The sequence below is a fragment of the Limanda limanda genome, chromosome 21 (assembly GCF_963576545.1).
Source record: "Limanda limanda chromosome 21, fLimLim1.1, whole genome shotgun sequence".
NCBI classification, from domain to species: domain Eukaryota; kingdom Metazoa; phylum Chordata; class Actinopteri; order Pleuronectiformes; family Pleuronectidae; genus Limanda; species Limanda limanda.
The window spans coordinates 11,100,522-11,126,229 of NC_083656.1; the positions used below are offsets into that span (position 1 = coordinate 11,100,522).

A 25,708-nucleotide genomic window follows, 5' to 3' on the forward strand; every position below is an offset into this window, starting at 1 on the left:
GTCTAATCTTTAAGCCACATTCATACAGCACCACTATATACTGGGCTTTTTCTATCACACACCATAAACACAATTTGGGGTTAGTGGACGACAAACTCCAACTCCTGAGCTACAGCCACACTTCTTGTGTGCCTTTGTATATCAAAGTGGTTGGTTTCTTTACATTGTGTAGAAATTAGTTTCCTTTCTTGAATCCCCTTTCAGTGCTTGAGGTTAAGCTTTATAGTCATTTGCACAGATAGGAGTAAAAACCCCGGGTACCAGTGATGTTCAGAGCCTCCACATCCTGAACCACAAACTGAATTTCTCTGCCTCTTGTTAGCAATTCTTCTGTTCTGGGATCGTTGTTCTATCTCTTCCATCTCTCTCCATCGTCTGCCATCTGTCCTCATGTCTCTTTTTTCAGCTGTGAGGTCACCAGCACACCCTTGCTTCATTATCAGCTTATGCTCCCAAAAGCCACCAATAATCCACATACATTCCCCGTCGCTCTTTTCTGAATCATACCCCCAACACACACACACACACACACACACACACACACACACACACACACGCACCTCAGTGTCGCCTCTTCGTCACCCCCACACGGCAGCGTATATATAAAGGTCTGTTTCAACCTCTGCAGTTGTTACTCATCATCATCAGTGAAAGTCTCCCTCTTTTTCCTGTCAAGGTATGTGCTCTGAAATGTCCTCTATGCTGCTGTGAAAGTGTGAAACCATCCAGAAAAATTAATTTCTGTCATTTCTTAGATATTTTCTGTCGAATCAGAATCTAGAACTGTATTCAAGATGTTTTCGACAACGCTAAAAGACGCTAATAGCACCTGTCATTGTTGTGTTCTCAGGTTGTCAGCTTTTCACGGGTTGCCAAAAATCACTTACTCAATTACTTTTAACAATTAAATAATAATGTATATGAATATATGACTGATTCAATGAAAGATGCTGTAACACATACAAAAGTAAGTAGTCTGAGAAAATGTTCTGTTTTTCATGGTCACAATTACAATATATTCTGTTTTCATGGCAACAAACAGAAAAAGTTAAATTCAGCATCTTTGGAAACACTGGAGCCACCAGGATAACACTATCCATTAGGAATGTTCCCTCATGACAAGTTATTCTTGGTTCCCTTAACCTCTCTGTCTGTTTGTCATAACGAGTATGACCCCTTCGGTCAGTGTGGCCAGAAACATTCAACAGTGGAGCGGTGATAATGAATTCCTCTAGCAATCCCTCATTTGCCTTTTGTCCATGTGCCCATGTTTATTCAGATTTGCATGGTCATGCTCTGAGATATTCCATGTTAATACGCTCAAAGACAGACAGTCTGAGGGCGCTTCCAGCTGTGGGGACACAAATTGGGTTTCAGAATTTGCTCTGTCTAGCCAGAGACCTTTCTGTCCAGTTTTAACTGCATCTTATCAGACTGTTTAAAAGTCTAAAACTGAAACTTCTGTAACTGTTAAAAAAGAACATAGGAAAAAAAAGTGAAGAAGTAATTGTTGGGAATGCTAAAATATTTCTGGGGCACCTCAGGCAAGGAAATACCCATTCAGCTCATGTAGACTGTGAGTAGATGAAATGATAATAGAGGACTTGGCTGGTGTTAATGGCGACCAGCTGTAATCTCTCAATCCCACATTCTCTCTTGCAAATCAAATTAATCAAGGAGGATTGGCCAGCTGATACTTTGTTCTCACCCTGGGTAACAGGACACGGTCGCAGCCTCTGTCCTCTTCTATTCCTAGATCATTAGCCACAAGTGGCCTTTCCATTCATCTTCTTCTTTGAACAAAAGCACTGGCATGCTTTGAACAAGAACTTCAAACGTGTTTTTTGAATGGCTCTTAAAAGTCTAACTGGAGACATATTCAAATCAAATATGTGATTTTTCTTGCTGGACCTATCAGCAGCCCTTGATACAGTGACCCATCCTTTTGAGCTATCTGTTCGAACTGGACATATTGGGGAAAAGGACTTTCTTTTTATTGAAACCTGTGTCATCCATTGTCCTGCAATTTGTCACGACAATCCCTTTCCCTACTGAGGTGCCTCAAAGCTTGATACTGGGGCCCCTTCTCTTTGTAATATACACCCCTTCCTCGGGTCCAACCACCATAATCCTAATATATTACGAATACAGTATATCTAATGCTGTACAGCCCTAACATATGGATTCCAATACAGGGTCCCATCATCCCGTCTTCACTCAGTATTAGAGGACACATGTCCTACACTCTGCTCATGAACCTTATGGATCAGCACCCATCAACTTGAACTCTGGGGTCTGACACTTCACTCCACTTCCTTCTTCCAAAGAAAATCATCTGGCATTGCCATTCCTCTAAATCTTCAGTGACCTCTTGAGAGAACACCTACTTTCTAATACCCTAAAGTTTTGGGTGCACTCCTTTACCTGGTCTCCTACAGTTTGTCTTTATAGAACAGATTTAGCTCTTAACCACAAGCTCTCCTTCTATACATTAGTGAAACTTCATTGTTGTCTCCCACTTGTAAGCGGGTTTAGATAACTGTTGCCCTTCTTAACACAATTGCATTTAGAAAATACTTTCATATTGTAGGCTAATGTGGTTTCAAAGTTCAAACAGTGTGATTTCTCCCCAGTGTTACCATGTCTCATTTAGAAGATCATGGGTGAGTCAATGCAGTCCATTCATTCATAATAAATTAGCTTTTGTATCATTTCATGTCTGATATATTATTTCATTTCTTTTTTTTTTATTTAGAGGACATCAGGAAGGTAAGAACATTATTTTTCATTCATTCCTTTCTTAAATAATTGTTGGAGTTTCATCGTTTCCCTCGTCTTGTTCTCCCTCACATTCTTTCTTTCTCCAGATGAAGATGAGGAGCAGGGAGAAGGAGGTGAGACCGTGATGGTGAAAATTGTATCAACACACTCAGACACAAACTGTAACAGCATCCTGTCACTGAGAATGTCCCCATAGGCAAACTCCAGTCTAATGTACCCTGTAGTGGTTGGGTTTGTGAGTCCATCATCAGTAACACAGTAAAATACAAATACTTATTGTTTCCTTCTTCTTGGCAGAACCTATAGGTCACTGTAACAAGTGGCCATGAAGCTATTCAATTTAACATATTAACTCGTCATTCCAGTTTGCTTGATTAGAGTTTTATCTTGGTGTTTTCAAACGGAACCGTGTTTTTTTAAAACATGAACTGATTCACTTTTTCATTGCTGTTCTGGCTGTCATGTTGAAGAAGAACGCCCCAAATACAAGTAAGAATGAATGAAAACAAAAATATTGTCCGATTTTTAACACAAAATATCAAAAAGTATCTTAATCTGAATAGAAGATCAGCCTTCATGTTATTTTACAGGTCCCTGGTCACACAGCTTGCTGCTCCAAAAATCCCTGAAGGAGACCGGGTCGACTTTGATGTACGTTTCTTCAAGATTGTTTTTAATGAAACATAATGTGATTACTGCACCTAACACACTATACAGATGAATTTGTGTTTCCATTGGCTCCTGTTAGGATATCCACAGGAAAAGGATGGAGAAAGATCTTCTGGAGCTGCAGACTCTGATTGATGTCCACTTTGAGCAGAGGAAGAAAGAGGAACAGGAGCTGATTGGACTCAAAGATAGGATTGTAATGCTTTTCCCATACTGTTTTCCCACTGGTTTTATCTATCTGAAAAGGGGATTTTTCAGAACAGAGAACCTATCCAGAATAAAGGTGATTAAAGAGCCATGTGTGGATGTCTCTCATTTTTTTCTGTTGTAGGAGAACCGACGGGCAGAAAGAGCTGAGCAGCAGCGAGTGAGGGCTGAAAAAGAGCGAGAGAGACACACACGGATTGCGGTAATTAAAGTTTCTCTTCGTGTGATCAACTCAGATCACAACATTTTGCCCATGCACACTGAGCACATTCAACTGAAGGAAACTGCAGTAATATATGCAAAGTGACTTCCTTAGGAGGAGAGGCAGAGGAAGGAGGACGAAGAGGCAAAAAAGAGGGCGGACGATGAAGCCAAGAAGAAGAAAGTGCTCTCTAACATGGGCGCTCACTTCGGAGGGTTCCTGGCCAAGGTCAGAATAATACATTTGTAGGCAGGTGTGTCCCTGCATGTTTGTGGAGTGAATATCATCTTAAGTGCCTTCTAAAAAAAGCACTCCACGTGGCATTTAGACACTGTGTGTGTGTGTGTGCATTTGTTTTTCTTACCTATTAAAGACCTTTTCCAGCACAAACACTGATATTGTAAGGACCAGTAGACCTCATGGGGACCAAAAGCTGGTCCTAATGAGGCAAAACCTAATTTCTGAGGTCCTGGTTAAGGTTAGGGGTAAGATGTGAATCGTGATTAAGGTTAATGGAAACCAATGCAAAAGGCCTAAATGGCCAAGAGAGGCCTAATAATGACAGCTGCACAAACCTGTGTGTGTGAAATCGTTCTGAAGAGTGATGTGTGTTTTTCTTTCCCCCTGCAGGTAGAGCAGAGGCGAGGAAAAAGGCAAACTGCGAGGGAAATCAAGAAGAAGACTCTGGCTGAGCGCCGTAAGCCACTGGCTATAGAAACTCTAAGAGAGGACGGTCTGAGGTCAGTCACAATCTCATCAAAGATTATGCATTGGGATTTTTCTTTTGGTATCAGTAGATTTGGTTTAACTTTAACTTCAAAACCTGTCCTTTGCTGCAGGGAAGCAGCAAGCCTGATGAGCCAGACACACTCCAAACAAACAATAACCAGTCACCTTTTGTGGACAATTCTGAAAGTGTATGTTGTTGATTGTTGATGTAATTGTGTTTTAGAGAGAGAGCTAAGGAGATGTGGGAGTGCATCTACCAGCTGGAGTCTGAGAAATTTGACCTGACAGACAAAATGAGGAGGCAGAAGTACGAGGTGAGACTTTCAGTGGAAATTATGCAAAACAGGGATTTTGAAAGTGTTTGCCATCCCAACCTGTGTATTATTTATTTTCAGATAAATGTTCTCATCAACAGAATCCAACACGCTCAGAAATTGTGAGTTAATCCGCTTATCGCAGTCTCTATCCCCACAACACCCGCACCACAGAAAAGTAATAGCATTGACGGGAATAACTTTGCATTGACCATGCAAATGTACCACAGATGAACGGCGTCAGTCACACATTCACAGGAAATGGCAAACTTTTTTTCACATTTGCTACTTTATTTGCAGATTGTGTATGTGTCAGACATTTACATGTGGGTGATAAAGCGGAAAGGAAACTACTTGTTACTTCTCTTTCTTTGCCTTTTCAGTCACACTTGTCATTTCCATAATAATTGAACTTGAACTTTTCTTGTACCGATGCAGCAAAAAGGTCCACGGTAAGGGGAAGGTTGGAGGACGCTGGAAGTGAATTTCCACACAAAGAAACAAGAAGACACTTCACTAGCTTGAGGATGAGGTTGCAGTGTTCATCAGTGATGCAAAAAACTGATTCTATCAATTTTTGTGTAACATTTTTTCAAATATATAACCTTGCAATTGTATCTGTAATATTAAAATGCATAGATAAATAAAACGGACGTTTTACAATCAGTGTCGATCGCATAGGAAACGAAATATGACTATTATTCTTGTTGGTTTGTTGCATCTTGTGAATGTAAAGAAAGTGGGAACCAGAGTAAACAGATGTGCTGTTGTTCACCACTTTTACTTTGTCTTTGGTATGAACACAGCATGGACGTCATCACTCCTCCCGTCACACCACGGTTCAAATCCAGCCTCCACAGCGATGCTCGCCACTTTCTTTGCAAATTCTGCTTCCTGGTCTTTGGTCAGATCCAAAACGTACCTGTGATTTACAGCGACACACAAACGCAACTTAGATGTCAATCAAATCACGGCCGTTATGTACTGCCAAGACTAGTCCTGAACATTAAACACAAATGATCGGATACACAAAAATTACACAGCAGAGTCACTGTACTCTTGGTGGCTTAACTGTCACCATGGAAACAAGTTACTATAAAAAGTCACTTTAAAACCCTCACTTGGCCAACTCCATGACAACCACAGCGTCTGGTGCTGCGATCTGTGTCATCGTCGGGCCCAACTGGTGGGCGCAGCTTTACAGCAGACACACAGAGAGAAACATGGTCAGCAGTTATATCAGTGATCTGTGGTCAATGTGACTGGAGGGTAAAGAAAATATATATGTATACAAATATTCATGCAGTCAAAGGATGGATGTAATAATTATGGTAATAAAGCAGCTCTCACCTAATGGAGAGGTAAATGGTTTTGAAGAAGTGGGAATACTTCTTTTTCTCTGGCAGTTTGTGAAGTGAGTCCAAAGGCAGGAAGGTCACAGAGAGGCCGCTCAGACGCATCAAGTCTGAAAAGGAATTGAGAAATTCAGGTTTCACAAACAGGTTTCTATGTGCTGAACATCAAAACCCGCATTCCAACGCTGGGAAGTGGTCTGCCACAAAGAACCCACTTCCATAAAACTGTGTGAAATGCAACATAAACAAAATCAACCTTTCACCTCAGTCTGAGCCTTGTCTATGTGAGTTCAACTGCTTTTGTCATTGTGTTCTTTTGGTCCTCTATATTGGATATTGTCTAAAACTACAGGCCTGGTTGCTGCTGATAACATTTTACCGTTAATGGGGACAGATTTTTGGTCTATCTGTGTGGATGGCTCCTGTCCCTCTGTGTCTGCCTGGGAAGGAGAGGGGCAGCCCCTTCTACTGGACAGCGACTGGAACAATGCCTGCACATTTGCAATTGAGATATCCTGGGCTGTCTGATGAAGAGAGAGGAAAGAAAAGAAAAGAGAGGACAACGAAGAGACATTAATATGATATAATTAAAAAAATATAAACCCGGTGCTACTAAAACAGGATAGTTTACCTTGATATGTTTTGCATTTTGTCTCTTCAGAAGGCTCTCGTCATCACTTTCAATGCCAAAGGAGAGGTAGGGACTGGATACTATGTCTCCCCAGTAACCTCTCACAGCAACTTTGTTCCCTCTCTGTCAACACAAGCACAAAGTGAAGTTCATCCACATCACGCTATCTCCAGGAGTTGTTCATAGCTGTACATAGGCAACTGGGCCTGCTTGCCATTCTTGCAGATGTGTGTACAATGCTGCTTCATTCTGCATTGTGTAGTATCTTGATGAACAGTGTTCACTCACCTGACGGAACACTCTTGACGAGAGTAAAGTTGGATTGGTTATTTGGTAGACACCTTCCCTCATTTCGAACGCCAAACCCCGCTCCCTCCATTTCACATATTGTTGTTTATTGATGACACCACACTGGCGATAAAGAATTAGAACAGAATGAGTTTCCATCACAGTAACACACAATATATAAGCCTCCAAGTTACTGAAAATGTTTTAATTTTATTGTCAAATTATGACTTTTAAGTATTTAAAAAAGAAAAGTTTCAATGGCTTCAAATACCCCTTTGTCTTGCAGCTTCATTGTGAGGTCCCAGTCGAAGGAGCCTTTCTTGGAGTCGTATCTTGTTCCTAGGTGTTGCCTGACCCGATAATCCCAGGCTTTGGACATGACGATGGGAACAGAACGCTCGGATGAAGATGATGAAGACTGAGGCGGGATCCACGATTTGAATATCCTGGCCAGCTCATCTCGCTCCTTAAACTGTAGAAATACTCATATTATTATATATTTCAGAGTATGAAATGAGTAGAATTAAACTAAATTTGAGTAATTAAACACCCACATTTTGTCCAAAAGGGCCTGAATACCAAATATATTGAAATACAATAGTTTCAAATGGGTTTGACTGAGTAGGCCTGTAATCTGCTTGTACCTTGAGGAGAGTTGTGTTGAGACAGGGGTGTGCGGCCGTCTCCATTGTTTCAGTAACACACAGAGAAAGCTGTGATGCTGCGTTTCTCAGTATTTCCTCTGTTTGGCCGCGGATCTCACCGTTCCCAAACACCTCCAGGTAGACCTCTGTCTTCTCTGTGAATAAAATCCAGCGTCAGACAACCTGAGAGTTTTCCGCAGATTTAGATTTTAAAAAGTTATTCGAATCCCACCGTTCAGTCCCATGCTTTCCTGGGGCATCAGTGCCAGGTAGAGGAGCAACAGCTGGCGAGCCACCACCTCCATGCTGCTTTCTATCACCCACACCTGCAGCGGAGCAGAGAGGAGAAGTCTGTAGCTCACAAGGGAGTTAAACAATCTGCTCTCGGGTTTAACAAGAATGGGTTAATAGAAGGAGGCTCACATGGAGGCTTTCTTCAATCCTCAAACCACTAATGGTCTTCAGAATATGTCGTGGATCTGCGCTGCCAACCAGGAGAACATTGGCCTCCTCTTCTCGTCTCGCAGGGCCTTGACACAGAGAGAGAGATCATACAGGAGATTACACTTCCTCAATTTTACAGCTGTTGCTATACATTAGTTACACATCAGTGGAGGTGTTTGGAATCTTTTCTGTGTTTTAAATATGATTTGATCTATTGTTGCTACAACTCTCATAACTGTCCAATATTAACTTTACATATTCTCACACTGCATATATTTTTCCTGGTCTTACACTTTGATATATAAGTTTAATTAAATTAATATTTGATCATATTCCTGACACTTTAGTATTGCATGTTACTTATTACTTACTGATGCCTATTTTGACTCTTGCTGCTGTAATATTGCAAATGTCCCCATTGAAGGACTAATAAAGGATTATCTTATCTTATGAGTAATGCTTCTTCATTTTCTGTAAAAGATGTTGTATTGTATTATATTTTAAGTCTCTTAATGGCACAGTACCCTCATTGTTTATGAAAGTATGTTCCTAAGCATTCCCTATAAGGTCTTCCACCTTCCGTAGGCTGGAATAATATCTAAATAAATAACTAAAATGAATTACAAAAGCAGCTTTCACTTGCTATGCACTAAAGGTTTGGAACAAACTCCCACCACACATCAGACAAACTACTTCTGTTGATAGTTTTAAGTAAAAACTCTTTTTCACTTTTTTTCTATGATCTTGCTTTTAATGGATTTTATCTCATTCTAAACACCATTGTCTTCAGTTATTTTTTTCTTAATCGTAATGCTTTGTTTTATTGCTAACATGTGTTTATTTCTTTACCTTATTTCATGTCTGTTTAATTTGATTGTAAAGCACTTTGGGCCGTACTTTTTTACGAATGAAGGGTGCTGAATAAATACAATGTATTATTATTATTATCATATAATTTGTTGTTTTTGATTTGAATGACATTATACTAATTTACTTCTTGTCTCTTATGTTTTGAAAAGCTGCTTAGTAAATAATTTCACAATTAATATTACTGCGAATTGTTTAATTGTATGTTGTATGAGTATCACTCCATCAGTATGTCCTCATCCAGGTGTGAGCTCCTGTGTGTCTCACCTGCAGAAAGCAGGTCCCGAGCCGGACTCAGTCCCCACCACGTAACGCACCCTGCGCCCTCCGCTGCTTGTCCACCGCTCATCCTGTTATCCTACAAAAAACAATATTCATCTGTAAGTGCCTCACACCGCAAACCAAATGGCCGAACTACAACTTTCTCTGTGTTTTCTCTGCGACGTAGCTTAGCTCAGCACGAATGCCCAGCCTGCGCTAGCTAGGGTTAGCTGAGGCTAAAGCAGCTGCTAGCTAGCTTGTAGCTGTTTTCCAGGAGGAGAAACGCGTCTCTAGCGTCAAATTGGTGATGGACCCTGTCATGAGCTGTGACCGGAAACTATCACCGGCCAAACAAAGGTGGAAACTTACCTCACAGACGGTTTGAATGACCGAGGAAAAGTTTCCAGTGAACTGTTTCTTGAGGAAGTTTGGGTTTCCTGTTGCTAGGCAACGGCTTTCACGTGCTGAGGACCTGTCTAGTGTTGATGTGAGGGTTCGATCTTAGAATGTAAATAATACTTTTTTTATTATAACACTTTTATGTGTTTAACCACCTCTCCTACTACTACATTCACACACAGCACAACTTATTGTATCTCGTAAATATAGTACAGATCAATTTCTCATTTGTTTGTTTTTTAAATAAGAAATGTCCCCAAAAACCTTCTGCACTTTCTTATAAAGACTAGTTACAAGTACAAAAACAAAAGATGTTTGTTATTATGCTCGTCCGGAAGAAGGGGTCTTTGCATATTTAATCAACTTTATTATTCTATAATCTATATGCACATTTTTGTTCACAAATATTCAAATGAACCTCCTAAATTTTCACCATTTTAACCACAGAACAAAAATAATATAAAGCTGGTGAATATCTACATTTTATCCATTGAAACCACAAGCAAACCTCTCTTCTTATATGTATATATCCTTTCAACTTTCTTTATTTACACTTCTGGATGGAGATGGATATGTTTTTTTGATCAGGCGAAACAGGTCTTACCTCCTTTTGGCAGTAGGTGGTGATATCACTATCACTACATACGGAGTAACAGATCGGTTCAGGTCAAAAACACTCTTGTTACTCTCAGATCGTATAAATCTTAACCTACAGTCTAAGACATCAAAGGGATCTATGACCACAATTATTTGGGTAATGAATCCTTTGAGGTGTTCTTTTATACAAAGCCTAGGTGGAGCTCCATAGTAAGTCACAAACAAGTGTTACTCTTTCAGCTTAATATATTCAGAGAGATGAATGACCAACGGCTGATACATTTTCCACTGTACCTTCAGAACTGAGGGCAAAGGAGAATAAAGTTTATCCTTTACTTCCTGGATAGTGCAACAATCATTATCCAGGAAGCTGGTGCACCACAGCACTAGATAAACAAATATGTTTTAATTTTCAGGCGGACACAGAGCAATCTTAAAATCCTTTCTTTATGACACAAATCTTTATTAGGCCCATGCAAGCGCATAAACAGTATATGCACATTTAAATTTTTGTGTTGTCATTATACAAGTACTTATTCCTATCAGTTAACAGGTGAAACGCATATTAATAGGGGAGGCAGGATTTTTAATGACAACCAAATTTCCTAAAACAACACACCAGCACTCGTACACACGTGTCATATCATGTACCTCAAAAAAAGAAACAATATGTGTTGGAGAACTTAACACACGAATTGAGACAACATCAGGGTCAACGGAACATGTCAACAGTAGGCCTATGCAATAAGTTTGACTCTAGCGGGGTTTTGCTTTGACTAACGCATCGACTTCTTCCTCGTGCAGGAGAGTGTGCCACTGGGCTACCGGACGTCTGGGATTGGCCAGCATCTCCGACCAGTGCCGCAGGCCCACTCCTGTCGCTCCGTAGCCCATGAAGGTCTTTCCAATGGGGTCATTGCTCCCGAGTTTGTCGTAGTCAAACACTGTGATGACGACCTGCACTTTCTGAAACGGAAAAAGAAAAATGTGTTATCGTATACTTTGGTAATTATTATTGCCCCGAAATTAACACTCGCTGTCAGAAACTGGTAATGGATGTGATTACACAGCCTACCTGTATCTGCTCAAAGGGAACTTCAAAGCTGAAACTCTCATTAAAGTAGGGATTGAGCGTGTTTTTCTTCACCGTCGTCTTCTTCTTCTTGATGCGTTTCCCATTTTGCTGTAGTACGATCTTCACATATGGATCTTTTGGAAATGGAAATGAATGAAATACAGTCAAACTTCTTCACGTCACTGATGTTTGCTTTAAGTACTCGATGTTAGCGAGACACGAAGGAACGTCTGAGATAATATGAATAAATAACAAAAAGGGTGAGTTTACCTGACAATCCTCCCACATCCATTTTCTTCAGATTCTTTGCCTCCATGATGTTCACTGTCAGTTTCCCAGCAGTGGGTACGTACCGTAAAGAAATGCAAACATCACCGAGCATTTCTTGCTGAAAGGGAATATGATGGAGAACTGTCATGTCCCATCGAAATTAAAGCCAAGACAAGGACTTACAAGATGCAATCTAAACATTTACCTTCTAAATTTGCAAAATTGAAACAAAGAAAAACAAAACCGTGATATTTCATACCTCCTCCTTCTCACCACTCTCCACGTCTCTCCACTGTTGCATTGGCTGACCCAAATCAACGCTGTTCATGGGAATCTTTATCTCTCCAATAATGTCGTGCTTGGAGAAACGGTCAAAGTCATAAACTTGCATCACCAAAGTCTTTCCACCCAACTCTGCATACGGGATCTAGAAAGAGAGGTAGGAGGGAGACTGTTTTATTAACACGAGACCAAATGTGCAAATCCAGCCATTAATCAAAGAACATGTAGTGACGGGATACATTTAAAAACATTCTTGGTGGAGGGATAACTTGACAGAAGCCACTCAGGGAATAACAGACTTAAGACGAGGGGAGGTGGAGACATAGACCAAACTTCTGCCTTATTCACCTTGAAGAAGAAAGTCTCGTTGAAAACCGGGCATAAATTCTTGCGTTGAACTTTGGTCTCATACTTCTTCTTTTTGTCAGGTAACAAGAAAACTTTGACGTAGGGGTCTGAAGTTCCCCCCATGTCCATAGCAGCGAGGTCCTGAGCTTGGAGGATGCCCACTATAAGCTGCAGAGGGAAATAAATGTGTGTTCACAGAATTAATTTCTGAACATCTTCCAATTATTAATATGTATTATTTTATTTTTTTACAGAGGACCCACCTGGGTATCTGTGAAGTTGTAGTCCAAGGAGAATTCCAGTTTACCCAACTTTTCCTGTTCTTTCTCCTCCTGCTCGCCTTCCTTCTTCACCTCCCCCTCCTGCGAGACACAAACATCAGTGCATTGGATAATCATTGTTAAGATCGGGTAAGATTATCTCCAGTAATAAATTACTAGAAATCCCATACCTTTTCTCCGGCTTCTCCTTCACCATCCTTGTTCTTTTTGACGCGACCTGCCTTCCTCTCCCTCACTTTCTTCGGCTTTTTCTTTTTAGCAAAGCATTTTTTGAAAAAACAGAAGATGCAGCACGCCACCAAAGCCAGTACCACCACAACGATGGCTGCAACTGCCCACGCGGGAACTACAAAACAAAAATTGGCATATTAACTCTTCAATATTATCGAGGTTATAACGATTGATCACCTTAAGTACTTTAGATTTACAGTACATATTGTGATATTATCTGGGAAAATCTTGACACTCAAACAATAGCAACAAAAAAACACAACTTTATTTTAATATCTCAACTTTAAGACTCTACCCTCTAAAATCTTGTTAGTCTCACACATTGGGATTTCATCTTGAGATTACGTTGAATAAAAGCCGACTCAGATGAGTCGGTCTTAACCAGTTCCAATATTATAATTTAACTTAAACTGCTTTTCTCAAGCTTGGTAAAAGAAGCAAGGTCTTAATGCAAAATAAAATCTACAGGAAAACCTAATACGTCTTTATCTAGGGATAGTTTGCTGAGCCTGCACTTAGGTCAGTAACAACACCCTTCGCCATAATCAGATAATAACACACTCCCAGCGAGAAGTGGCACTGTTCAACCACAGCCACAAACACCAGTGACGCAGTTAATCATTGTTATCATTAAGTGCTTTATACAAGCAAGAGCAGTAGTTGTTACGGGAAGGAAAACAATTGTTCATTGAACCAATTGAACCAGAATAGGCTGGTTTAAACTAGTCAAAACAAATATGGCAATATATTTAAAAATAAAGTGACATCTGTATAGGGGTAGATCCGCTCTTCCAAAAAAATACCCAAAGATACACACTTTAATTTCAAGTTAAGTTTGTTTCCTAGAAGTGGCTTACTTGGCAGATGAGTGATTTCAGTCATGAACTTCTCTTTCATGTGGTTGTAGTCGTGTCCAGGGTGATGTTCTGGGTGGGAATGCTCATGGTGCTCTGGGTGAGGGTGCTCTGAATGAGGGTGCTCTGAATGAGGGTGCTCGTGGTGAACCGGCTCCGTAGTCTCCTCTGCCTCTGGTTCAGCCGGCTCCGCGGCCCGCTGGGCCCGGACCCCTGCGCTGACTAACCTCATGTCAGCTGTGAAAATAGGAGAAGTTGTCATAAATGTCTGTAACCTTGCAGGGGTTTTCCCAGTAAATAACTCATGGATCTTGTTGAAAAAAGTCAAGCATATTAAAGGGACTGATAAAGTGTGTATAATTTGGTGCAGTTTGATTGAATTTAAGGGCCTAGTACAGGATTCTAGTACACATTGCGTTGGTTTGTTACACTTGGCGTACAGCGAGAGTTAGCACAGCTCTGTATGTGTGCTGTGTAATCCCTATGTCCATGCGTTGCAGTACAGTGCAGGAGCACAGGACATCGCTAAGCCAGATGCTCAACATGGCTGACCCTAATCCCTCTGTTACACTCATTCTCTCTGCCATAGCCCCATCCCACAAACCACGCTTCCACTCCCCCTTCCTTCCATCCCACTTCTCTCTCGTCACGATCTCCGCATAAAACTGGATTAAAATCTGGTGGCCAGGGCAACAATATTAATCCAAAATCCCAGATCCCCAAAGCTCAAATAAATAGGGGCTGGTCTCCTTCCCTGAATTGTCCACACCCGCAGTTCCTGTGTGATGTCCAAATTTCTGGATTTGTTATTTGAAATTTTTTTATGAATATTTGACCCACGTTTTTATTTAATTAAGAATTAAGAATTATACTTTTTAGGGTAAACTGTACATGAAGTTACATTTAAGTGTATAATAAACACATTTTGGAAATCAGACATTTTTGCAATGCAATTATCAAATTTGTCGCAGGTGCTTTGATGGAGGGGGGGGGGGGGGGGTGTAGGTATGATCATAGTGGGGGGGGATGATTTTGATCAAAATAGTAGAAAAATAGAAAAACTATTCACAACTACAGAACCAGTCTATACAACCACTTTTTTACGTAGGTGTGTTCAAAAACAAAATGATTTGTCTCGCTTTTCTCATTGGTTAAAATTTGTTGCGATGCGATGCTCTTGCACATGATCATAACAGACATGTTAACAATCGTAATATGGAGCTTACCTGTTGATGTGTTCCTGTGATATCTTCTATATCCAAAGATCTGTGGGAGCAACTTTTAATTGTGTTTATCGTTGCTTCGCTTTTGGCCCGTTGGAGCCGTCATGCATCCATCGTCCCTTCACTACGTCGTTGACTGGCTCTTTGCAACCCTTTCCTTCAAAGCTAAAGCTCTGGCAAATCACTAGAGCAGTGTTGTGATTTAATCCCCCCCCCCACTCCCCCCTACCCCTCCTCCCGATATTAGAATCCTGACAACACATCTGTTGCTTTACGTCTCTGAAGGAAAATGCATGAAAAGCATCGCCTTGCCCTTATTTTATTGCTCCACTGCGAGTAATGTCACACATGTTGAACAATTAAAGGCTTTTCTCCAAGTAGCGAAAATAACTCTTCATTAGACTGATGAGGCATGGCAGCGGTGCTTGTGTTTATCCATTAGTCTGAAGAGATTGTAGTGCATCCTGCTCTTTGCTAATCCCCTCACCAGAGCTGCCCTCGCAGTAAATCGGCAATCTACCAACAACTTGCATCGTGAGTGGATATTCCAGCCTCCCCATCCCTTGGCTTACTATTTTACAGTACTGAACATGTATTAGAGCACTGTGAAGAGTAATCCCCAGGCACGCTGCTACGTGTTTGCACCGCTACATCTGGAGATCTCAGTGGTTCCAACCCAACTCACAAATATTGAAAATATTGTGAGCTTTAAATTATTTATTGCAAGGTTATTCTTGTAACCTCTGCCAAGGTTAGGACATTGTGAAGTAGGGCGTTGATGGTCTCATTTTCATGGATCTTAAAAAAAATCAAACTCATACTTATGGGGCTGATATCTGAGTGTGCAGCTTGACTGAATTGTAGGTCTTTGGCAGAGTGTGTGCTCTTCTAGGTTGCATTATATTCTCCTAAAGTCCATGTAATTGATCGTGGACATTGTGGTGCTGTATCACCAAACACGGTTAGAGTAAAACAGGAGATACACTTGACTCTGATGTCGTCTGATTACACCTCTGCAACTGCGTCTTATCTTTGCTGAAACATGTCATTTACTAAGAAGCAGCATGAGCAATTTTAACCACAAGCTGTTTGGTTCCCTAATGTTAAACATTAAACGCCCACCACCCAATGGTGAGTAAGCAAAGTTCCACTGTTATCTTTATAGTGTTCTATAGTCAGACGTACTATTATGGAAAGCACAGATAATATGTATAGACTGCAGAACACATCAGGTGACTGTCTGAACATGAACTGTTAAAAAAAATAAAAGATCAACAAAAAACCATGTGATTAAAATCTGACTTTATTAAATGTCTCCAAAGTCATCCAAATTTTTGATTGGCACAACATTTAAAGAATTTTTATTAAACTGAAGCTTGAAACCTCAGACAGTGGAATGCATGACACATGATACAGAGTCCAAATGAACGAGTGATAAAAAGTAGTTTTTAGCACCTTATTTTTTTACACTGAGGTTTAAGAAAAATTGAGGTATTTTATGTTATTTTGCGTTTGAACTTCTCTTGTGCCTTTGATACAAGAATGAAGTTTGGTTCAAGTGTTGAAATATTGTAGAGCTTTTGTAACGGAAAAAATAAACACAGCGAGAGACTGTTACACTGTGGAGCTTGTGTCACCGCACTGCTTTGACCTTTACAGAGTGTGTTTATCAAAGAGGTATTCTCCCATAGCGCCGTGTGTCTCGGACGCAGTGATGCGGGTCAGACTCCCGATGTAGTCGCCCAGCTTCTTGATGGTCTCGTGGCTGTCGATGAGGAAGGAATGCTCTAGGAAGTCACACAGCTACAAAAGAGGTAAAACAGGACAAAGTGAGTGAGACGTGAAATCAAAAAGGTAAGCACATTACTGGACTATTAAACATCCCTCAAAATCTTCGAGACTGATATTGCTTAATTCGCACATGTAATTTTCACGTGCAGCAATGCAGCTGCTTTTTATCATATTCCCAATCTAACCGCTCAACAACAGCCTTAGAAGAAGTGGCAGTTTTTATCTAACAGAGCCAGACGTACGTGAGGGTCGGTGTTACTGGTGGCTCTGCGGTGCACGTCCAGGATGCACGTGTTGAGGGTCTTCTGATAATCCAGGGAAAAGGTCATTGCATCCAGGCCACCTCTCCAATCCTCTCTACTTGGTTTCTAGAACACAAAAAGTTGATATTTAACATGATCAGCAAATGTTCTAAGCAAACCCAATGGTTACGGCCAAACGTTTTGTGACTTACAGCGATAGTCTGAAGCAGAATACGGCCTCCTCTCAGGTTCTGGTATTCCAGCAGCTTCTCGGCCTGCTCCCTCTCCTTCACCGAGCGCTCCAGGAAGAAGCTGGAGAATTTTGGCAGGGCTACATCATCCCTGTCGAAATACATCCCCTAAAAAAAGAGACAAACGATAACAGGAAAAAAAATGGGCAACGTCCAGCAACACACAAATAAGATTGATCGCACGGTGAGAAGAGATCCTACCAGAGAGAGGTAGGTGTAGGAGGCACTGAGCTTCAGGTTGATGAGCTTGTTGACGTCTCCTTCGGTCTCCGCGTGGAGGTTTTGATTAACCACAGACTGCATTTCTGAAACAAAGAAAAACATTGCAATCCGTGTGACTGAAATTAGCGTAAAACAAAGCACAAGGTGAAGCAAAAAAACTCCAACTTGAAAACAGAGCAGAGGAAGCACGAACCTCTCTCGCCTGTCTCTTCTCTGCAGACACACTGAGTGAACTATCGCTTCTGAAGAGGCTGAGGACACCTCCTGCTTTTAAGCAACCGATGTTTAACCCCCCCCCCCCCCAGTGAAAGATAAGCCCGGGTGAAGTCACATGCTGTGCGGTGAGTTCAGTGGTCTGACGGGATGAGGTAACAGAGGCTTGGCTGAGGAGCTAACTGCTGATGTGACAGTGTAGTTAGCCGAGTTAGCACCAACTAAAGCTAGTTAGCCTAGCTCACCAGCCAGGTCAGCTTAGTGGCTGCAGTCTAGTTGGTGTAACACGGGTCAGTGTTAGTTCTGTTGTTACTCACCGGCTCTGTGAAAGTGTCGCTGCTCCACTTCTCCTCCACCACCTTGCTCGTCTTTATCTCCTTGTTTACACTCCTCCAAAACAGTGACGCGTTTACTTCGCGTGTATGGCCACGGTTTATGTGTGTCTCTACTGCCACCTGTCTTGTTGGAGGATTCGTGACATTTCTGACCCACTAACAGTATGGCCCAAAATTATATCAAGGAAATAATTGTTTTTTCTTAGTCGATATTGATGATTATCACGATAAATATCACAATATTCATTATTTTTAAGCTTACAGACAAATTTCTACGCAAATTAAGGAAACACGTGCAAATAGAAAAAATTCTCGAAAATTGCGAAAACGACAACAGAAATGTATCCAGGGATTCATTTGCATGTGTTCTTTCTATTTGCATCTATCTGCCGCTGTAGATTTTAGCTCGGGAGTGAAGGTTTGTGATTTTAAACTCTTACGCTTTATTGTCAGAGAATAACAAACACCCGTCAAGTCAAATTTATTGTCATTCATCCGCAGACACAGTGTACAGCTGGACAAAATGCTGTTGATAGGGAATTAAAGAGTCTGATAGCTTGGGGGAAGAAGATGAACAGAACTTTCTTTGACATATCTGAGGTAGATTAATGATGTGTTCAACCTCCTCACTGTGCTGACACAATGCATTCGCATTACATGGATATATGTTGGACTATAGTTATACTGCTTTCCTTGATAATTCGTGGATAATTAAATTGCTATAATGATTGTTTTATCAGCTAGCCCTAGTGTAACCCAACTGAAACAAGATGCTTAACTCAGTTGACTTTATATCAACAAAAAAAACCATGAAGCAGCCATTTGCTTAGTCACCTGCCATTATGAAAGGAGGAAGGAGGTTAAGAATTAAAAGTCAACACCGCTGGAGTAAAGTGAATATTGGTCTGTGTCAGCACAGGCTGAAAGATCTTCTTCGCCAGCCTTAAGTGTTGTGTTTGTCAACACACCGCTACTGAAAACAGAAACGTGAAGTTAATCTCGGGACAACAACGGAATTTAACAGGTTCATAATATGTGAGTAACTTAATAAGCTAAAAAGAAGATGAAGCCTTTATCTTTCACCTCAGACCGCTCGCTGCTGCTGCTCGGTGTCGTCTGGAGTCTTCTCGTGGTACGTTTTCTTTTTTTACTTCACTGTCCACTTTCGTAGTCATCAGATAGTGTATCTCCTTTCAGCAGCAGATTAGACTCAACAATAGGAAACTTTTTAACCAAAACCACAGTCAAGCCTCAATGTGGTGGAGGTGTATCTAAAACCTTTACTGTTAAATGATATTCTAGATAAGGTGTTATAGCTGGATACAGTCTTATAGATATGGCACTTTAGTTATGTATTATAAAGTATATTCACAATATCTGTATTTAATGTGTATTATTTTATTTTATTTTAAAAACACACTCCAAACTACTCAGATGACAACCCCTTCAACAATTCGTAAGTATGAGCCGATGTCCTTTATCTTTAGTTTCGTGTTTGTTTTTTTGTGTATCATAGAGCAGAATTATTTAAATACCATAAATCAATACTGATTATGCTAAGAGTCTCACATTAAACCAGGGGTGGGGAACATCCTATGGCCAGAAAGGCAGTTTTGGTTAAAACTTGTCAAACAATATATATCTTTTTTTATCACAGCCATGTATACGTGTGTGTGTGTGTGTATGTTTACATGTTAAGCTCATGTCAAAATTATGATTTTTTATATTATTAAAATGACTGATTCTGTTTATCAGTTGAGGAGGATGATCAAGCAACTTGCAATATCTTTAATATAATATCAAACTTTTCATATGATTGCTGCTCAGTGTTTCCTCACATGCTAGCTCCTTGTAATCATTAATACAACATACTTTATATAAAATATAAAATATTATCTGAAAACGTCATAAGCAGTGGAGTGAGCATCTCTGCATTCACTGGTAAGAGAAATTTTATGTTATAAAGTCACGAAACAAAAGCCAGGACACAGCTCTGTACAAAATCAAATTTTATAAGTTAGTTAGTGTGCATTTTGGATCAGGCATTTTTCCTTGAAGATAAACATTTTATGTTTTTTAAATGCATAATGGTTCCTACTAATCAGATGACTAAAATACAACCTATAACCAATAGAGACACATGCAATTTACAAGGACTAATTTCTCTTTGCTTTCTCCCAGCTCCTGCTAATGCAAAGGACTTTAAATCAGTGGGACAAAATGAGACCAGTGTCACCCTGCAGTGGAAAAAAGTGGAAAACATCCTCACATATGTACTTGGGTCCAGTGACGGAGAAATAGACGTCACTGCAGAAATGGGAAATGAAATAGTTACACACGTAACATCAGGACTCACCAATGGGACAAAATACAACTTCACTCTCTTCACCGTGTCTGGAAACGTCAGAAGCAGTGGAGTGACCATCTCTGCATTCACTGGTAAGAGACATTTTCTGTTATAAAGCCACAAAACAAAAGCCAGGACACAGCTCTGTACAAAATCAAATTTTATAAGTTAGTTAGTGTGCATTTTGGATCAGGCATTTTTCCTTGAAGATAAACATTTTATGTTTTTTAAATGCATAATGGTTCCTACTAATCAGATGACTAAAATACAACCTATAACCAATAGAGACACATGCAATTTACAAGGACTAATTTCTCTTTGCTTTCTCCCAGCTCCTGCTAATGCAAAGGACTTTAAATCAGTGGGACAAAATGAGACCAGTGTCACCCTGCAGTGGAAAAAAGTGGAAAACATCCTCACATATGTACTTGGGTCCAGTGACGGAGAAATAGACGTCACTGCAGAAATGGGAAATGAAATAGTTACACACGTAACATCAGGACTCACCAATGGGACAAAATACAACTTCACTCTCTTCACCGTGTCTGGAAACGTCAGAAGCAGTGGAGTGACCATCTCTGCATTCACTGGTAAGAGACATTTTCTGTTATAAAGCCACAAAACAAAAGCCAGGACACAGCTCTGTACAAAATCAAATTTTATAAGTTAGTTAGTGTGCATTTTGGATCAGGCATTTTTCCTTGAAGATAAACATTTTATGTTTTTTAAATGCATAATGGTTCCTACTAATCAGATGACTAAAATACAACCTATAACCAATAGAGACACATGCAATTTACAAGGACTAATTTCTCTTTGCTTTCTCCCAGCTCCTGCTAATGCAAAGGACTTTAAATCAGTGGGACAAAATGAGACCAGTGTCACCCTGCAGTGGAAAAAAGTGGAAAACATCCTCACATATGTACTTGGGTCCAGTGACGGAGAAATAGACGTCACTGCAGAAATGGGAAATGAAATAGTTACACACGTAACATCAGGACTCACCAATGGGACAAAATACAACTTCACTCTCTTCACCGTGTCTGGAAACGTCAGAAGCAGTGGAGTGACCATCTCTGCATTCACTGGTAAGAGACATTTTCTGTTATAAAGCCACAAAACAAAAGCCAGGACACAGCTCTGTACAAAATCAAATTTTATAAGTTAGTTAGTGTGCATTTTGGATCAGGCATTTTTCCTTGAAGATAAACATTTTATGTTTTTTAAATGCATAATGGTTCCTACTAATCAGATGACTAAAATACAACCTATAACCAATAGAGACACATGCAATTTACAAGGACTAATTTCTCTTTGCTTTCTCCCAGCTCCTGCTAATGCAAAGGACTTTAAATCAGTGGGACAAAATGAGACCAGTGTCACCCTGCAGTGGAAAAAAGTGGAAAACATCCTCACATATGTACTTGGGTCCAGTGACGGAGAAATAGACGTCACTGCAGAAATGGGAAATGAAATAGTTACACACGTAACATCAGGACTCACCAATGGGACAAAATACAACTTCACTCTCTTCACCGTGTCTGGAAACGTCAGTAGCAGTGGAGTGACCATCTCTGCATTCACTGGTAAGAGACATTTTCTGTTATAAAGCCACAAAACAAAAGCCAGGACACAGCTCTGTACAAAATCAAATTTTATAAGTTAGTTAGTGTGCATTTTGGATCAGGCATTTTTCCTTGAAGATAAACATTTTATGTTTTTTAAATTCATTGTCTTAGCGATGTGCTGCCGCTGAATAATTATAACAAGCGCTGCTCCAGGATCAGAACAGACGCTCTTTAAAAGTCCGGTTGTCTTGTGTGTGTCGGACTCTGCTTCCGCCTCACTTCCCTCTGACCCGCGCTCACTTCACACTTTAACAATAAACACCAGCACCGATCACAAGTTATTAGGCCACGTACAGGACTGATGTTTACTTTGTGTTTGTTTGAGTTCATGAAACACGTGTTGTGTGGAGCTGGGGACTACGTGCACACGGTGTTTAAACATGTGTTTCGTAACGTGAGATGTAACGTGACGCGCACAGTACAGGACCGTCAGCGTTAAAGTGACGGAGCGATCCGAAGTCTTGATCGGTCATCATCGAATAATTACTAAAAAATACATGTGATTATCAGTTTTAGTGAAGAGGAATAGAGACAAGCATACACACACACACACACACACACACACACACACACACACACACACACACACACACACACACACACACACACACACACACACACACACACACACACACACACGCAGACTCGCAAGACAGACCCTGCAGTCAGTATCTCATAATAATGAGATGCTAAGTCATAATTATGAGATATTATGTCATAATAATGAGATACTATCTCATAATAATGAGAAGCTAAGTCATAATTTTGAGATACTATCTCATAATAATGAGATGTTAAGTCATAATTATGAGATGCTAAGTCATAATTATGAGTTACTATCTTATATTAATGAGATGCTAAGTCATAATTATGAGATACTATCTCATAATAATGAGATACTAAGTCATAATTATGAGATGCTAAGTCATAATTATGAGATACTAAGTCATAATAATGAGATACTATCTCATAATAATGAGATGCTAAGTCATAATTATGAGATAGTATCTCATAATAATGAGATGCTAAGTCATAATTATGAGATAGTATCTCATAATAATGAGATGCTAAGTCATAATTATGAGATGCTAAGTCATAATTATGAGATAGTATCTCATAATAATGAGATGCTATCTCATAATAATGAGATGTTAAGTCATAATTATGAGATACTATCTCATAATAATGAGATGCTAAGTCATAATTATGAGATACTATCTCATAATAATGAGATACTAAGTCATAATTATGAGATGCTAAGTCATAATAATGAGATGCTAAGTCATAATTATGAGATACTATCTCATAATAATGAGATACTAAGTCATAATTATGAGATGCTAAGTCATAATTATGAGATACTAAGTCATAATAATGAGATACTATCTCATAATAATGAGATGCTAAGTCATAATTATGAGATAGTATCTCATAATAATGAGATGCTAAGTCATAATTATGAGATAGTATCTCATAATTATGAGATACCAATTTTTTTTTTTTTTCATCACAGTGGCGGAAATGGGCTTCCATACGAAACAAAAGCCAGGACACAGCTCTGTACAAAATCAAATTTTATAAGTTAGTTAGTGTGCATTTTGGATCAGGCATTTTTCCTTGAAGATAAACATTTTATGTTTTTTAAATGCATAATGGTTCCTACTAATCCGATGACTAAAATACAACCTATAACCAATAGAGACACATGCAATTTACAAGGACTAATTTCTCTTTGCTTTCTCCCAGCTCCTGCTAATGCAAAGGACTTTAAATCAGTGGGACAAAATGAGACCAGTGTCACCCTGCAGTGGAAAAAAGTGGAAAACATCCTCACATATGTACTTGGGTCCAGTGACGGAGAAATAGACGTCACTGCAGAAATGGGAAATGAAATAGTTACACACGTAACATCAGGACTCACCAATGGGACAAAATACAACTTCACTCTCTTCACCGTGTCTGGAAACGTCAGAAGCAGTGGAGTGACCATCTCTGCATTCACTGGTAAGAGACATTTTCTGTTATAAAGCCACAAAACAAAAGCCAGGACACAGCTCTGTACAAAATCAAATTTTATAAGTTAGTTAGTGTGCATTTTGGATCAGGCATTTTTCCTTGAAGATAAACATTTTATGTTTTTTAAATGCATAATGGTTCCTACTAATCAGATGACTAAAATACAACCTATAACCAATAGAGACACATGCAAAATGGGGAACAGCAGACTAAGATACCTGGATTCAGTCCTGCCAGAGAGTATGTGGTGTCTCTAGATTCGCTCTCTGGGGATCAAGCAGTGAGAAGTTATGAACCCTTCGTCTTTCTGTGTTCTACTGATCCAAGGGGTGAGTCACAATGATTATGTTACTTTGTAGTGTACACAGTATCTATTGTTTTCTGATCACAATTTCCTCATTATTGTGCTTTTTGGCATTGTTTTTATACCTGTGTGTTTTCTGAGGAATTACCCCATTTCTTAAATGACAAAATCTCCCCAGTGGTAAGATAAGGGACTTTTCTGCTGTGTGTCTAAAAAATTAATCCAGATGTTACTCCTTGCAGGAATCATTACAGGGTCCGTGCTTGGGGGGCTGCTTCTTATTGCCATGGTCTGCACGGTTCTCTTCATTTTGTTTAAACGGCCAGAAGTGATCAAGTTGGTGCAGCCACAGTGACAAAACTGTAATGTCTTCAAAGTCCCTGGCTTGTTCTCTGTCAGTGAACCTGCTTTTTTCCCAAAACAGAAAACACCAATTCTGTACCACCGCAAATATGAATTACCAGGATGATATTACTCAATCTGTACTTGAAGATTAAAGATTTCAAAGCCATTGCTGTAGTTGCTTATATATGTGTCATGTCGTCAATCTTTAAATACAGTCTGTTATTCACATAGCACCACTTCTCCACCACCTTGCTTGTCTTTATCTCCTTGTTTACACTCCTCCAAAACAGTGATGCGTTTACCTCGTTTGTATGGCCACGGTTTCTGTGTGTCTCTACTGCCACCTGTCTTGTTGGAGGTTTTGTGACATTTCTGACCCACAACAGTATGGCCCAAAATTATATCAAGGAAAAAAAATGTAAACTTAGTCGATATCGATGATTATCACGATAAATGTCACAATATTCTTTTTTAAGCTTACAGACATATTTCTACGCGAATTAAGGAAACACGTGCAAATAGAAAAAACTCGCGACAATTGCGGAAGCGAAAACAGAAATGTATCCAGGGGACAGAAAAAAGTGATGAACCTGACTGTAGTTCAATGCTTTGTGACGTGGCTGCAGTCTGCTACTCATCAGTGGTGATGGAACTTTTTTGGGTCCCCTGGAAACATTGTCAGTGTTGTTTTGGCTATTTGCATCATGTTTCTGTATTTGCATGTGTTATGACTTTTTCCAGCGAATTTGTCGTCAAATTGTTTTCTTAATTTGCATGTGTTCTTTCTATTTGCATCTATCTGTCGCTGTAGATTTTTGCTCTGAAGTAAACGTTTGTGGTTTTAAATTACACTTTATCGTCAGAGAATAACAAACACCCGTCAAGTCAAATTCATTATCATTCATCCGCGTACACAGTGTACAGATGAACAAAATGCCGTTGATGGGGAATTAAAGAGGGGGAAGTGGATGAACAGAACTTTCTTTTACATATCTGAGGTAGATCAATTATGTTTTAAACCTCCTCACTGTGCTGACACAATGCATTAGCATTACACGGATA

General features: G+C 39.9%; 5 protein-coding genes across 6 annotated transcripts; 2 read left to right on the forward strand and 3 right to left on the reverse strand.

The window, feature by feature from the left end:
* Positions 1 to 2,640: 2,640 nt before the first annotated feature.
* LOC133027824 (troponin T, slow skeletal muscle-like) lies at positions 2,641 to 5,393 on the forward strand. Its single transcript, XM_061094967.1, has 12 exons — positions 2,641 to 2,663; positions 2,756 to 2,769; positions 2,868 to 2,894; positions 3,252 to 3,270; positions 3,372 to 3,432; positions 3,530 to 3,646; positions 3,782 to 3,859; positions 3,974 to 4,087; positions 4,490 to 4,599; positions 4,812 to 4,902; positions 4,984 to 5,024; positions 5,341 to 5,393. The coding sequence occupies exons 1-12, from the start codon at positions 2,641 to 2,643 to the stop codon at positions 5,384 to 5,386; spliced, it is 741 nt and encodes a 246-aa protein (XP_060950950.1). The 3' UTR covers positions 5,387 to 5,393.
* Positions 5,394 to 5,682: 289 nt separating this feature from the next.
* Positions 5,683 to 9,480, reverse strand: LOC133027822 (dynein axonemal assembly factor 3-like). The gene is made up of 11 exons (XM_061094964.1): positions 9,399 to 9,480; positions 8,244 to 8,350; positions 8,053 to 8,146; positions 7,821 to 7,975; positions 7,448 to 7,648; positions 7,177 to 7,299; positions 6,889 to 7,011; positions 6,637 to 6,781; positions 6,253 to 6,367; positions 6,024 to 6,098; positions 5,683 to 5,824 (listed from the first exon to the last, which is right to left on the reverse strand). The coding sequence occupies exons 1-11, from the start codon at positions 9,478 to 9,480 to the stop codon at positions 5,683 to 5,685; spliced, it is 1,362 nt and encodes a 453-aa protein (XP_060950947.1).
* A 1,664-nt stretch (positions 9,481 to 11,144) lies between these two features.
* Positions 11,145 to 13,961, reverse strand: syt5b (synaptotagmin Vb). The gene is made up of 8 exons (XM_061094965.1): positions 13,733 to 13,961; positions 12,815 to 12,990; positions 12,627 to 12,725; positions 12,364 to 12,531; positions 11,993 to 12,160; positions 11,734 to 11,851; positions 11,464 to 11,597; positions 11,145 to 11,354 (listed from the first exon to the last, which is right to left on the reverse strand). The coding sequence occupies exons 1-8, from the start codon at positions 13,959 to 13,961 to the stop codon at positions 11,145 to 11,147; spliced, it is 1,302 nt and encodes a 433-aa protein (XP_060950948.1).
* A 2,276-nt stretch (positions 13,962 to 16,237) lies between these two features.
* On the reverse strand, positions 16,238 to 18,084 carry zgc:56095 (Ferritin, lower subunit-like). 2 transcript variants are annotated; one of them, XM_061094422.1, is made up of 5 exons: positions 17,989 to 18,084; positions 17,438 to 17,541; positions 17,198 to 17,344; positions 16,986 to 17,111; positions 16,238 to 16,755 (listed from the first exon to the last, which is right to left on the reverse strand). In XM_061094422.1, the coding sequence occupies exons 2-5, from the start codon at positions 17,537 to 17,539 to the stop codon at positions 16,606 to 16,608; spliced, it is 525 nt and encodes a 174-aa protein (XP_060950405.1). In that variant the 5' UTR covers positions 17,540 to 17,541; positions 17,989 to 18,084; the 3' UTR covers positions 16,238 to 16,605. The 2 variants fall into 2 exon arrangements, with proteins under 2 accessions (XP_060950405.1, XP_060950406.1); XM_061094423.1 differs by lacking the exon at positions 17,989 to 18,084 and adding an exon at positions 17,652 to 17,719.
* A 1,828-nt stretch (positions 18,085 to 19,912) lies between these two features.
* Positions 19,913 to 24,812, forward strand: LOC133027420 (receptor-type tyrosine-protein phosphatase H-like). Its single transcript, XM_061094426.1, has 8 exons — positions 19,913 to 19,947; positions 20,188 to 20,445; positions 20,686 to 20,943; positions 21,184 to 21,441; positions 21,682 to 21,939; positions 23,728 to 23,985; positions 24,179 to 24,326; positions 24,544 to 24,812. The coding sequence occupies exons 2-7, from the start codon at positions 20,322 to 20,324 to the stop codon at positions 24,208 to 24,210; spliced, it is 1,188 nt and encodes a 395-aa protein (XP_060950409.1). The 5' UTR covers positions 19,913 to 19,947; positions 20,188 to 20,321; the 3' UTR covers positions 24,211 to 24,326; positions 24,544 to 24,812.
* The last annotated feature ends 896 nt before the right edge of the window (positions 24,813 to 25,708 follow it).